This window comes from Triturus cristatus, chromosome 11, assembly GCF_964204655.1.
Source record: "Triturus cristatus chromosome 11, aTriCri1.1, whole genome shotgun sequence".
Taxonomy (NCBI): domain Eukaryota; kingdom Metazoa; phylum Chordata; class Amphibia; order Caudata; family Salamandridae; genus Triturus; species Triturus cristatus.
In genome coordinates, this window is record NC_140594.1 from 1,180,539,913 (window position 1) to 1,180,553,818 (window position 13,906).

General features: G+C 46.8%; 1 protein-coding gene across 2 annotated transcripts in view; it reads left to right on the top strand.

The window, feature by feature from the left end:
- Positions 1–379: 379 nt before the first annotated feature.
- The window catches only part of MASP1 (MBL associated serine protease 1), a 322,051-nt gene continuing 308,524 nt past the window's right edge, over positions 380–13,906 (top strand). For both annotated transcript variants that reach the window (XM_085635902.1, XM_085635901.1), the window contains exon 1: positions 380–497. In XM_085635902.1, coding sequence (XP_085492028.1) covers positions 493–497 — 5 coding nt within the window. In that variant the 5' untranslated portion in view covers positions 380–492. The remainder of the gene's footprint in view (positions 498–13,906) is intronic.

The following is a 13,906-nucleotide window of genomic DNA, read 5'->3' on the forward strand; positions in this document are numbered from 1 at the left end:
CTGGCACATATATATTTTACAAATTAACCACTGCAAGAGAGTTTGTTTGCTCACTGACTCAGTGAGTGTTCCCAACTCATGTGGTCTGCTAAAAAAAACTACCCCAATGCCACTAGAGAACTTAAATGTATAAAGTTCAGAAACAAAAAAAAAGATTTTGGAAACGGACTATGAAACATTATCTGCCTATTTCAAAAAGCGAGAAGGTTCTGCCCGGAATCCCGTGGTGTGTCCGAAGCGCGTGCCAGGCATCGACCAGCTCCGCCGGGACAGACTGGACCGGGAGGGGGGGCGGAGCTGGGAGGGTGATACAGGGGGTGGGTGATGGAGGGGGGCAGCGAGGGAGGACGCCTCCTTGTCCTGTCAGCTCCTGGGAGCGGGAGGGGGCGTACCCTGCCTGGGAACTGCCAGCCCCAGACAGAAGGACAGTCACACAGCCCTCTGAACAAAGCTGGGAGCCCCTGGAGGACGGCTGAGGAGGAGGCGGGCGAGATGAGGTGAGCTCCACGGTTGTGTGCAATATTGTGCATTTAGACGAATCCGAAACGGGCACCGTCGAGATCTTATCTCAGGTGTGACTGGTGCACCCAGTCCTCTTCCCCTCCCCCCCTGTGCATTGTGGTACTTGTAGTCCTGCCATTACCATTAAAACTGGAGGGCTGCAAGCGTCAGAATGATGAGACAGGTAGGTCTGTGGTTGCTCAGCTCAATACCAGCAGGTTTCATGATGCACCACTGTGATTGACAACAAAAACTGGTCTAACCTTGCAATAGCTCGTTTGGTCAAGGCGCCTGTAGCAGAGCTAAGTGTTATCTTTGCGCTCACTGGGTCCACGATTTCAATGCGGCGACTCAGCCTGTCATTCGTCCGAGGTCGACACCGACTACCACTGAGTTCGCTAATGGCACGAAATATTACTTGCGGTGGTAACAAAATAGAAGGGTTGTCCAACGTCTCCAGGCTTCAATCCATATTAGTAGGCACATGTTACTTTAATTATCTGTTGACCCTCCTTCTGATTGCAGGGTTTGAGTTGTCCCGCTGTTAATGAATGAACTGAATGGATAGGATTTTGTGCACCCTAGAAACAGACTAAAGCGCCGTGACTGTGTACTCTGTGGTGTGCGCTATGTTTATATGCCGTTTACATATTCTCTTTATTCGCATCGCCCCCTCCTCTTGTCCGAGGAGAGAGGGCCAAATTTTGCCAAAAGGCACGAGTTCGCTTTACATCTTGTGTACGATTATGGTTTGGGAGGGGGTGAGAGAATGTTTTAGGGTTCGAGGAAGGGATGGGGTGAATGGTAGAATGTTTTATCATATGGTAATTCGTGCTTTATTTAGAAAAATAGATAACTTTTGCATTCCAAACTTATTATGTCTCTTAAAGACTGCTCTTTTTCGAATTATTTGTTTCGAACTTTTTGGCATTTCTACATTTTCCATCCGAAACTTTTCCAATCTTTAATTTACGATTTGAGATCGCTCACAGCTCAAGGAGCAAACACGGCCCAAGACTTCCGTACCAGCTCCCGGCTGGGCATACACAGTAAAAAGAGCAGGTGTCCAGCCCTGCGGCTTCACAGTTTAGAACTTTACAATAATGCCATGAGGTGCTGATCTGCAGTGTTGATGTTCTGTGGACTTTGAATAGGCCATCTCAATAGTACTCATTTTATCGACTTGCATGGGATGAAAGGCAGAGCTGTTTGCCCGCCAGAAAAGTGCATGAAGGCGAGGGCCCTGCTGAGCCTGGCTGTGTCTGGCTGAAGTGTGTTGTGAAAGATTCCTCTGTGAGGCAGACGAGGAGGGAGCCCATATCTGAATAGGTGCAGCTCCAGGGGGAGGGGCGGAGGGTCTTTGGGAGGGAGTGAATGGCCCGGATGTCAGACGCTCATTCACAAAGGCAGGCTCTTGAGAGGTGGGGGCTGTGACGAAGGGATATGCATTCACCGGCATTCCCAGACACCTCATGTCTCACACAGAGGGTGAGAGCCTTTCTCCTGGGAACAGGTCAGAGGACTGTCTGAGCACCCCATTCACTTTCCCCGCACCCCTCACCTGAGCATCATCACCCTAAGTAGCCTTTAAAACATTAACGTCTGAGTCACAAAGCTCTTTTCTGCCCCGGTGGACTCTTGCACCTCGAGAAAATCACAGCTAAGAGTCTGAAAATGAATTAAACAAGCAAAGGCAAATCCAATCTGTCTGGTGTTAATGCACTAATGCATGAAAACACGGGCATCTCTGTCCAACCCGCCTCGTCAGTGCCTCGTCAGCCCATCACCTGGTTTTTACCCCTAAGCTTGCAGTGTGGCATGGCTTCAGAATCACAAGCTTAGGAAATGAAAACAGAGACCCTGCCAGCCTGGAGAACTAAAACACCAGCCCAGCAAGCTTTGAAACAAACCGTAAAACAAAGAAAGTCCACACGCTATGCCAAGGATGCTGAGAATAGTGCCCGGAGGATGCCACAATTATGCCAGGAATGCCTACAATATCACTAGAATGGTGACTATCATGAAATGGGATAATGCCAATGGTGCCATGGTATGGTGAGGGTGACTGGCATTATGCCAGGATAGACACTAGCATGCCAAGGATGTCCACTGTATGCAAAGAACTGCCGCCATTATGCCTTTCCCCGCATTGTGGCAGGAGTGGACATCGCCATGTCTATGGTAGACACAACATGCCTTGAGTTCCCACAGTTATGTCGAAAGATGCACACCCTATAGCGGGTGGGGCCAGCATCATTCCACGGATGGTCCCAACATGCCAGAGCTATCCCCTGCACACTGGTGGACCTGTTTGCTTTTGTCACTTATTTTAATTTAGTTTATAGATGTGTATGGTGCTGCCTTGTGGCACAGAGCCACTCTGCACTGCTACCTCTTAACCAGTCAAACATTTGCAAGTTAGAACTTTACATCCTGGAAGGCGGTTGTTGAAGGTGGTCGGGTCCTGGGGTTCTTCCAGGTTGTGTCTATTGTCTGCAGCCTCCAGGGACATATTGTCCTTTGAGGGCCTGTCTTGTAAGAGAGGAGGAGGTGGTCCCAAGGACAGCTACCATGGACAGAATGCCTCCCTGCAGAGGCTCATTCCACGTTTTTACCAACAGCGATCTTGACTGGTTCCTCATGGCCGGCCTTGGTGACTTCCATAGATGTGAGCCTAGAGTTCGGATTGTTCGTCCTCTGAAACTTGTGGGTGAATCTGGTTTGAGCATCAGTTGGGCTTTGCTTGATCAGAGGTTGCGAGTGGGCTTGTAGTGCGAAGTCACCTTTGGGGGTAGCTCGGCCCGCACCTTTCTTTGATTTGAAGATGGTCCATAGTACTCAGAAAGTGATCCCCAGGGCCGTTGGGAGCCAGTGGAATTCCTCCAGAGCTGGGGTGATGTGCTCACCCATCTTCGGTCGACGCGGAGCCTTACTGCATGGTGTTATATCCTTGGAGTTTAGAGGTGCCCTTGTTATGAGCTCCTAAGTAGATCTTGCTGGATCATCAATCTGAGAGGACCAGGGCCCTGGTGCCTTCAAGCCCGTGCCGTAGCTGACAGAGACCAGGATCCCTTTTGTGTGTCTAGAGTTGGTGTTGTTGCTTTTTACTGTTGCTGTGATTTTCTGTGCAAACAGCATGTCAGATGCAGGGCCGGCTTTAGGGTGGTGCGACAAGTGCAGCCGCACCGGGTGCTGACCTGGAGAAGGACCAGTATCTTCAGGGAAGGCTCTGTGTTTAGCAATAACTTGTGAATAAAAAAGCACCTGCTGCAGAGATCCTTGTTCATCCAGCAATAAAAATGTCAAGATAACTCTTGTGATTATTGCTCCTACTACAGAGCGAGGGATCAGAGTTTTGTCTAGTGGCAGCTTTGACTCCCCATAAAGTAGCTCAGCGGGTTAATATGCCTGCCGCATAGAAGAGATCTGTATTTTATGTAGAGAGCTGAGTGATTAGTGAACCCAGCCTTTACCAGTGCTTTAAAACAAATTAAATGTATGTGAGAGAGGGGCTAAGGAGAGATGAGGGGCATTTTTGCTGGATGGTAGTGAGGGAATCTGAGGAGGCAGTCATGGGGAGGGGTGGCACAAAAAAAGATTGTCACCCCAGGCAACACCAGCACTAAAGCTGGCCCTGGTCAGATGCTATTATGGGGCAGAGGGCAAAAAATGCGCAGGGCTTTTGATTCAGGGAGCAGTTCATAATTAAGGAAATGCGTATAGTGGGAAAGGGAAAAACACAGTATTTGGTGCCAATTAGCAGTGCTGGTGATTTAGCTGAATCACAAAGGAATAAGTCAAGCTTTCTATTCAAATGCACATTGTAATATGAGCACAGGGCACTCAAAATCCTCGGGCCCAGAGCAAAGAGCACGGCTGTGTTCCTCTTGTGATGGCCTTGTGAGTAAAAGAAAGCCCTTTGTCGCACCTACGGCTTCCCCAGCTCCCTCGACCCCTTTACGTGAGACTGCTTGGCGCGATGTTGACGCTTCTCAGGATTCCAGTTGTTGTTCCTTGCAAACCACAATACCTCTCCTTAATCCAGTGGTAGTTGTGTTTTACACATGTACTTACTACTGGATCCTGATTTGAGGGGTTCAACCAAGGCCGGACTGGCTGTAGCGGCACCGGGCATTTCCCTGGTGGGCCGCCAGGGTGAGGGCCGGTTTTGGTCCCCTGGGGGCCGTTTTTGTTACCAGGGGCCTGCAATATAGGCCGCCCGTGTAACAAAATCGTCCGAAACTGGCTGAAATAAAACGTGCTCAAGCCTCCTACTATGCAGAAAAGATCTCGGGGGCAGCCAATTCCTCCAGAGAGACTTTCTTGATTGCAAAAAAACTTCTTAAAGGCCCAGATCCCCCGGCAGCCCCCGACCCGTCAGGTGACCACTGTAAGGAATTGGCAGAATTCTTTGCCTCCAAGGCTCTCAACATTCTTAAATATCTCCCCCAAATAGATATCGATACATTCGAACCGACTGCCACGGGCCAATCTGGAGATAAACACAAGTTGGAGACCTTCACAGCGCTGACTCAGGAGTCGTTTTTAGCCACTTTAATGAAGGTTAAGTCAGGATCACCACTGGACCCGGCTCCTCTCAACGTTTTAAAGCTGGCAGCATCTACGGAGGCTCCCAGTATGACCTGTTGGATCAACTTGTCCCTTTCACTAGGGGTTGTCCCCCTTGACTGGAAGAAAGCTAAGGTAAAAGGTCCCCTTAAAAAACCACACCTGGACCCGGCAGATTTGGGCAATTATCGCCCTATCTCGTTACTCCCGGCAATTGGCAAAATTGCAGAGAAAATAGTCAACCATACCCTATCTACATTCCTGGAAGCAAATCACCTGCTCCATCCCTCACAAACAGGTTTTCGCCCACGCCAGGGCACTGAGACCGCCTTACTGGCGGTGGTGGAGGAAGCTAGGAAGATTGTCGACTTAGGAGGCACAGCTGCCATCATGCTCCTCGACCTAAGTGCGGCCTTCGACACGGTGAACCATCAGATTCTGACTCACCGTCTAAAGAATCTAGGCGTGTCCGGCAATGTGCTATCTTGGCTCAATTCTTTTCTGGAGGATAGGTGTTTTCAGGTAACACTTTGTCTTAATCAGTCCCCCTCAAATGTGGAGTTCCACAAGGCTCGTCGTTGAGCCCCACCCTTTTTAACGTTTATATGCACCCATTGGCGGAGACGGTCACCCCCTTTGGGACTCATATAGTTACATACGCCGACGACACCCAGTTGGTGGTAGCCCTGACTCAGGCCAACCATACAGCCCTGAATCTCCACCACTTCCTGGAGGAAGTTACTAATTGGATGAGTCTTTCCCAATTAAAACTTAATACCGATAAGTCTGAACTTATGCTACTTGGTAGCCAGCTTACTTTTAAAGATAACACCATGTGGCCAGCCTGCATGGGCCCAACACCCACTCCGAAAACAGAAATAAAAAGTCTGGGTGTTTGGCTGGATCAAGATCTCTCCTTCAAAGTCCAAGCCAGAAAAATCACTGCACTTTGTTTTGGCTTTTTAAAAAGGATTCATAAACTTCTGCCTTTACTACCAGAACAAGCCAAAAAAATATTGGTTCAAGCGCTTATCCTAACAAAGATAGATTATAGTAATGCTCTCTACCTGGGCGCTCCCCTTTATGTAATTTCAAAATTACAGGCCGTACATAATTCTGCAGCAAGGCTGCTTACTGGAACCCAGAAACGAAGCTCCGCAAAACCGGCACTACACATGCTCCATTGGTTACCAGTACAAGAAAGAATCCACTTCAAGGCCTTGTGCGTTGTCCATAAGTCCTTAGGGGGTAATGGGCCGCCTATCATCGAAACCTTGATCCGCCCTTATAAGGCCCCTAGAAGCCTCCGTTCGGATGAGCTGCACCTTGCAGTGGTACCAAGGATAAGAAAGTCCAGAAGTGGAGGTCGTCGTTTCTCCTATAACGCCTGCAAGCTGTGGAACAGCCTTCCGCGGCAACTGCGGAAACAACCAAATCATCCTGTCTTTCGAAACAGCTCAAACCCTGGCTCTTTCCTTAAAAGGCAGTTCCGACCCTAGTGTTCATACAGCGCTGGGATGCTTCCGGGTAGCCATGCGCTATATAAAAATCCTTTCTATTCTATTCTATTCTTGCAAACAGCTCGGCAGCACCCCCTATTGTCCCCTAGGGGCCGGCCAAGCAGTTTCCCAGGGCCGGTTTCGGTTCCGGTTCCCAATCCGGCCCTGGGTTCAACTAACCATGGACGTCATTTAAGGGTTGCCAAGGGTCACAGTTGCAATCCCTGGCCTGCCCCTTGTGACCCCTTGCACTTCCTTTGCAACCCCTGACCTCAAAGGTGGCAAAATCAGTACCAGGAGCGTATAGGCAGCTCGTACTTATGGATGTCAGTTGGGGATGCCCTCTTCTTCTTTGTACTGTCAATTTTTTATTACACTATTAGTGGATAATGTATATATATATATATCAAATTTTTCACTATTAGTGTAATAACATAACAATGGAGTTCAGTTAGCTGAAATATTACCTTCCTTGGCACCTGAAGCAGGTATAAAATTGCTTTGTAAATGTATGTTGTGTGTGTGCTTGCTGGTGAGCGTGTTTATGTGAAAGTGTGTGTGCGTGGAAGTGTGAATGTCTGTGTATGTGGAGGTCAAAGGGCGTGTGATGTCACTTCTGCTACCCCTGGTATTTTGGTGAATTGACATGCATGCACTTAACCGGATATGCATTGAATATCATTTGAGAGACCCCGTGAGTTGTTGACTTTGAGTTTGCTGACTGTGGTTTGAAAAGGAAAGGGTGACACCATTGCAGTGATGTCCTGTGCATCCCAGTCTAAGACTCCTGTGATCTGCAATACTGTATCCTGCAGAAAGGTCAAGTGAGGTCACACTTCCGGTTACCCAGCGTTGAGGGAGAGGACTGCAGGTGTTCAGCCCTCCCAGGTCTGAAGCCACATTCTCTGCCATGTAAATTGTTGTTAGATTTCAAGAAGTGCTGAGGCAGCTTGCCGTCTCACTTTCTTAAAATGGGGGTGTTTGAGGCAGGCCTGTAGTTTGATTTGTGTCACTGGGCTCACTCACATATTGGAGCAATCTGTTTGTGACCCAAATGGTAAATACTTTATTGTATAGTTAATAAAAACCATTACAAAATATAAATACGACAATATGTTAAAACACAAAAAGTTTACACTACTGTGAAGGTAAAAACAGATGTCATTCTGCTGTATGGAATAGCATGTTCCAAATTCAACAATTTGCTAATGTTTTTTGCTTTTTCTCAAAATGTTCAATGAATTTAATTGTCCTGCAAATAAATTGTGGGTCTACTGTACATAAGATTTGTATAACAGCGGACCGACATGTACGTATTCCATGCTCCTTGAACTTGGTTTTCAACCAATTCCGACGTTCCTGTGCGAGAGCCGGGCAAATACAGATTAGGTGGATAAAGTCTTGTTTTGCTGCGCCACATAACCCGCACCCTTCACTTTCTTGGGGCTTCCACTTTGGATGCTCAGCATTATTTGGCAAATTACCCAACCTTATATTAAGGTATTTGCGTTTAATAAAAGGCGGAAATGCAAGGTCCAAAAAGACGGCCGGCACTAATTTTTTGTAAGAATGAATTGTCATCCAGGCATGTGACCGGTGGCTAAAAGCTATTTTGTCGTCCAACAATGAGTGTCTGATGGCTGCCTTCCTAACCAACTGTTTGAATGAAGGTACTGGGAGCTTAGTTTCCCAGAGGCCAGCCAAATTTGTTGACTCTATTGACGTTTTAAGATACTTGGCGTGATTTAAGTTTGGATTTTTAGTGATTGTTTCCCACATGGCTCGATAGAGCGTGATCTCTTGATTCATCCAGACATCGTACCAGAATTTTATGGTCTCATACTTTCTCAACAGCACTTGAGATTTCAGGCCGAATTCCAGTCTTACTTGGGCCGGTGATGCGTTATTTGGTAGCGCAAAGACATGCGTATAGATTTTCATTTGCACTGTATCCAAAAGTTGTGCACTCTTGCCATGATGCAGTACGCTCCCGTAAGCTATCGTTGGGATTAATTTAGCTTTCATTATCGTTAGCAGAGGCGAAACCAAGGGACCTTTAAGTTCAGTTACTAGGCTCATAAAGGCATGCATTAAGGCCATGCCCTTCTTTTTCATGCTGATGAATTGTGCCTGGAAATTAAGACGCTTGTCCAACAGTATCCCAAGATACTTGTAGCTTCCAACCGCTTCCAGTTTTACGTTTTCTATTAAAAAGGTTGGTGGTAATTTATGGCGTCGGGTTATGACCATGGTTTTTGTTTTGGTGCTATTTATTTCTAGCAAGTTCTGCTTTGTGTAGCGTGTCAACTCCTACAGAAGGCGTTGCAGGCCTATTCTTGTCTGGCTTAGCAGGACCACATCGTCGGCATAGGATAGATGTGTTACACGAAGCATGCCCAGCCGGGGAGGATGTGCGTTGATCAGGTCAAGGCTTACTGTTAGGCCGGCCATGAATAGGTTGAAGAGAAGGGGAGCCAACACACAGCCTTGCTTTAATCCGTCAAAGGTGTTTGTGACCCAACTTCCTTGAACCAGATGTCATTGGCAGGCCACTGGAATTATGTGCCAGGTGAGCACCAAATTAGGCAGCAGGGTTGACTAAATTATGCGGCAGGAAAAGGCAAATTATGCGGCATAATGCAGCTCATTTTTTGATAGTATTACTTCATCCTTTCGTAATTTTTTCAACTTGGTAACACTGTTCGGGCAAAAATGTCACCTGATTAATACCAGTTTAACAACCAAATAGATAAATAAGCAACTGAGAGATCACAAGTTAATCTCCACGAAGGTTCTCCCAACATGCCATACCGCCACATTTTTAGTAACTTTAGATCGCTTGAGCTAGAAACAATTTTTGTTGTTAAAATATACAAATTATACAGCAAACGATGGAATATGTGGCAAATATGGCAAAACTTTGAGGCATATTTACAAGCCCATATCGCCACCAGAATGTCACTTTTTCGTTTTGTTGTGGTGGCGATACGGGCTTCGCCTTATTTACAAGGCGGTTTTAAGCCACTTAACGTGAAAGGGTGTGCAATGGGTTTTGCAGTGGGCGTTCCGCCACAACACCCATTGCTCTTTGACGCTGCCCCAGATTTTCAAGGTATGGGGCAGAGCAAAAGATAAGACCCTGGTCTTAAGCAGGTGATACGAGGAGAAATGCTTCATTTCGCCTCATATTTAGCTCTTTCCACGTGTGCTGTGTTGTGCATCACGCATAGAAACAGCAAATTGCCTGTAAAGAGTGTTTTTGTGCAGGAAGGTGTCCCTTCCTGCACATATACAATCACCCTGCAGTGCAGGCACCCTTGCAACATGGCGCAAGGGTGCCTGTGCTGGCGCTAGGCTGCTTCTTTAGCTCCAGTGCTATGGGAAATGCAGAGGTGTGCTGCATTTTTGTAAATACGGCGCATTCCTAAAATTCAAAAGTGACGGAGCGTGGCGCTTGCTTTCTTGGCTTAACGCCGCACTCCACCACTTTGCTTGTAAATATGCCCCTTTATTTATGTGAAAAGCTGTCACAGAATTGCAGAATTCTAGCGTCCCTAGTCATGGGGAAGGGACAGTAGAGGGCCAAAGGACACTTCAAACACCATGTGCACTCAAACACAAGCTTGCTGCTTCTCTGACACACAGAAATGCAGAAACACACACATATGTTCACACACACAGACATGCATGCATGCCACAAGGCCTTGCAGCAATGCTAACTTCTTTTTTTGCTTACTGTCTCCTCCAACCGTGGTGCTCCCTTTCCACTTTCTCTAAGGTACAGCATCTGGAGCAAGACCTCTCACCATCATGCTGGGAGTGGAGGTGCACAACCCTGCCTGCATGTGTTCACTGTGGCTTCCCTTTGTGACTGGCAGCATCAGTGGCGCCTGTGTGGCTCCAGTCAACATGAAATACATCTTTGTACCAGGGGGTTACCCCTGGAAAGGAGAGCACCAGCAGGTGCCAGGCTTAGGGATGCGGCTACAGAAAGGAAGCCGGGGCGGAGTCTACGGGTGCCCTCCAAACTCTGACACTGCCTGTATAGACAGGATAATGCAGTTTGTACTTAATGAATAACATGCATTAGTACACACATAAATAAAGTGCCCACATTCAACAGTGCACCACTGTGTGCATTGAATGCTACAGATAAAACTGATTGAAACACACCATGGGCCGATCATAAAACATTTTTGACTGATTCTATTTCATGTACTTTGTAGTAAATAAGGTAGTGTATCACACAAGTACCTTTTAATACATATTATGATAGCAGATTTCAACAGGTGCTAATATGAGACAAGCATATATTTTATAGTTTTATACAGGCATTATTACCATGTGATGTTGTGTTTAGCTGTGGATTAGAGGTGGGCGTGCCAACAAATTAATAGGGCAAGCCAAGCCAGAGCCAAGGGTCTGGCTTGGCTCTCAGAACCTGAGTACAAGCCGAGCCCTGAAAATGTTAGCCATGTAAACTAAAATAAAATACGATAAAGTCAAATCGCACTTAACAAAAAGTGTATTTCTTTCACATGTAGAAGCTTTGGCATTCATACGTCCATTACAGCAGGGCACTGAGAAGTATTCATTAAGGCCCCACCCTCGCCGTGGCGACAGTGCCATTCGTAATATACAAGGCTAAACAGTGGTCACATGAACCCTGAATGTGGCCCAGATTCTTATAGATGGAGCAACATTATAGTCTATTAAATCAAACACAATATGTTTTTGTACAAGTGGTATTCACAACACGGGTATTTGAAGGTGCTTTCATTTCTCATAGTCAAGAACTAGGAGGATCAGTAATATAAAATGTTTGCCTAAGATCACACAATTTGGTTAAGCAGGGAAGCCCTGATTAATGTAAGTTTTCTTGGGTCTCTTTGCACAAAGCAGCCCCTCAATGGGTATTGATTTGTCTCTTCTTCTCACCTCAAATGTTAATGCTTTGTTATCGCCTCTTCATGCATGAGAGTAGGACAGCGAAGGAGGCAGGCGGAAGCTACATGAAAGCTTTTCCCTTCGAGGGCCCGAGGTTCCAACAGAACTTCAAGCTGAGCCAGAGCCTGGCTCAGGGTTGAGCTCTGCTGGAGCCTTTAGCAGGTGGATGTTGTGTTACATCCGTGTTTTGACTAGTTTGTTGTGTTGTGCACGGAGATCTTTTGATTGTGTTGTTATGTTGCTTTGTGTATGTTACTGTGTTTATGTTCTGTTGTTTACTTTAGAGATGTCAACAAATGCCCCTGAATCACAGCACATGTTAGAAATGACCCTTTTTGCAGGGTCACCTCCAAACCTTTTGTCTTCCCCCTTCCACTTTTTTGCTGAATTAGTCTTAGTCGGCCTTAGGACTCTTTTCACTTCCCCACTGCTAACCAGAGCTAAGGTGCATGTGCTCTTTCCCTACAACATGGTAGCATTGGTTTATGTACAATTGGGATATTTAATTTTCTTGTAAGTACCTAGTAAAGTGCACTATGTGTGCCTAGGGCCTGTACATAAATGCCACTATTGGGTCTGCAGCACTGATTGTGCCACCCACATAAGTAGCCCTCTAACCATGTCTCAGACCTGCCATTGCAGAGCCAGTGTGCGCAGTTTAACCGGCCATGTCGACCTAGCAAATTAAACCTTATACCAGACCTCAACTTTCCTTTTTAATACATATGTCACCACTAAGGTAGACCCTAGACGGCCCCCAAGGGCAGGGTGCAATTTAAAAAGTTGGGTGTGTACTTTTAAGTGTTACATGTCCTGGTAGTGAAAAACTCTTGAAGGCATTTTTCACTACTACAAGGCATATATCTCCCATTGGATAACATTGGGATTACCTTATTTCATTTTATAAGTGTAATTTCCAAAGGGGAAGATATAACTGGTTCAAATTTGGTGTCTCCTAATTTAAAATCCCAGGCCAGATTTCAGATTGCAATTCTGAAAATGGCACATTTAGAAAATTGGCATTTTCTTGCCTTAGTCATTTGGTGTCTGCAGCCTGCCTCTGGTCACATGACTGGGTGTAGTTGGGCTTTGTATATTCCTCCTAGACAGCACAATAGAAGCTTAGGTGTGACTGGATCAGCCATAACTGGTAGTATGGGAGGGAAGAGCTGGGTCCAGCCTCAGTTACACCTGAATAGGTTGTGTCCTGTGCCTACACAAAGGGCTGCATACCTCCTGTAGTTAGTCTAGAGCCAGGGCAGAGAAGGCAGGGCATCTGTGCACTTCAAAGGCAAGTCTCTAAAAGTCTCTCCCCACTTTAAAGGCACAACTGTTTGTAAAAGAAGGACCTCAGATGCCAACACTTCAGTACACTTCTGGACCTGTGGATACTCTGCCAGGAAAAAGGACTATCTGCTGTGCTGCTGAAGGACTCCAACTCTGCTGGTCTGCACTCTGCCGGACTCCTGGTTTGCTGTGCTGACCTGCTGAACCCAGAGTGACTCCAAGGGCTAGTTGGCTGGCCACCTGATGTGAATCCTCAGGGACAACTTGCACTTGCACCTGGATCCTGCCATCTGTGAGTCTGGCCTGCCAAGTGTTGCCCCCCCCAGTCCTGGATCCTTTGAGTTGGGCCTAAGATGTTTGCCAGCAGAACCGATGCATCTTCTCTGCTGAGAGGTGCATCCCCAAGTAGAACAGACGCAACTCCTCGACTGAGCAGCACATTCCTTAGCGAAACCGATTATTTGCGACTGCTGTGTGGATTGGGTGGTTGGAAAAGTCTGCATCGCCCATGGCAGCATCTCAGAACCAATGCATCGCCCCAGTGGCACGGTGCATCCAAAGCCCAGGTTCTCGCATCTCTTGTCGATAGCAGTCTAGATGACGGACTCCGCATCACAGCTCCAGATCCCTGACACCGGACTGCACATTTTAAGCCCAGCTGATGGGATTTTTGGCGATAATGCAACAGGACCTCACACCGCAGCCTTGCTGCATCCCAGGACCAACGTATCACTTCGGATTCTTGGCCCATCTACGATCCAGATCCACGCAACGCTCCACAACCAGGATTTAAGATACTCTGTTCAGCGGGCCTAACTGGTTACCTGTAGCCAGCCCATGCTCCATCACAGTCAGCCTGAACTTGTGACCTTGTCCCTGTCTGGTGCAATCAGATATCCCCAGTAGCGCCTTGTGCTTTTTGAAACTATTTTATACTATAAACTTTAAAATTCTACATCATCAGGTCTACTAATTGGAATTTTGTCATTCTGGTCTCGTTCTATTTATTCAATTAGGTGCTATTTTTCAAACCTGGTGTGGGATCCTTTTTGTGTGGCGTTTTCACTTTTTTACTGTTTGAAGTGTTGCACAACTACTTTACA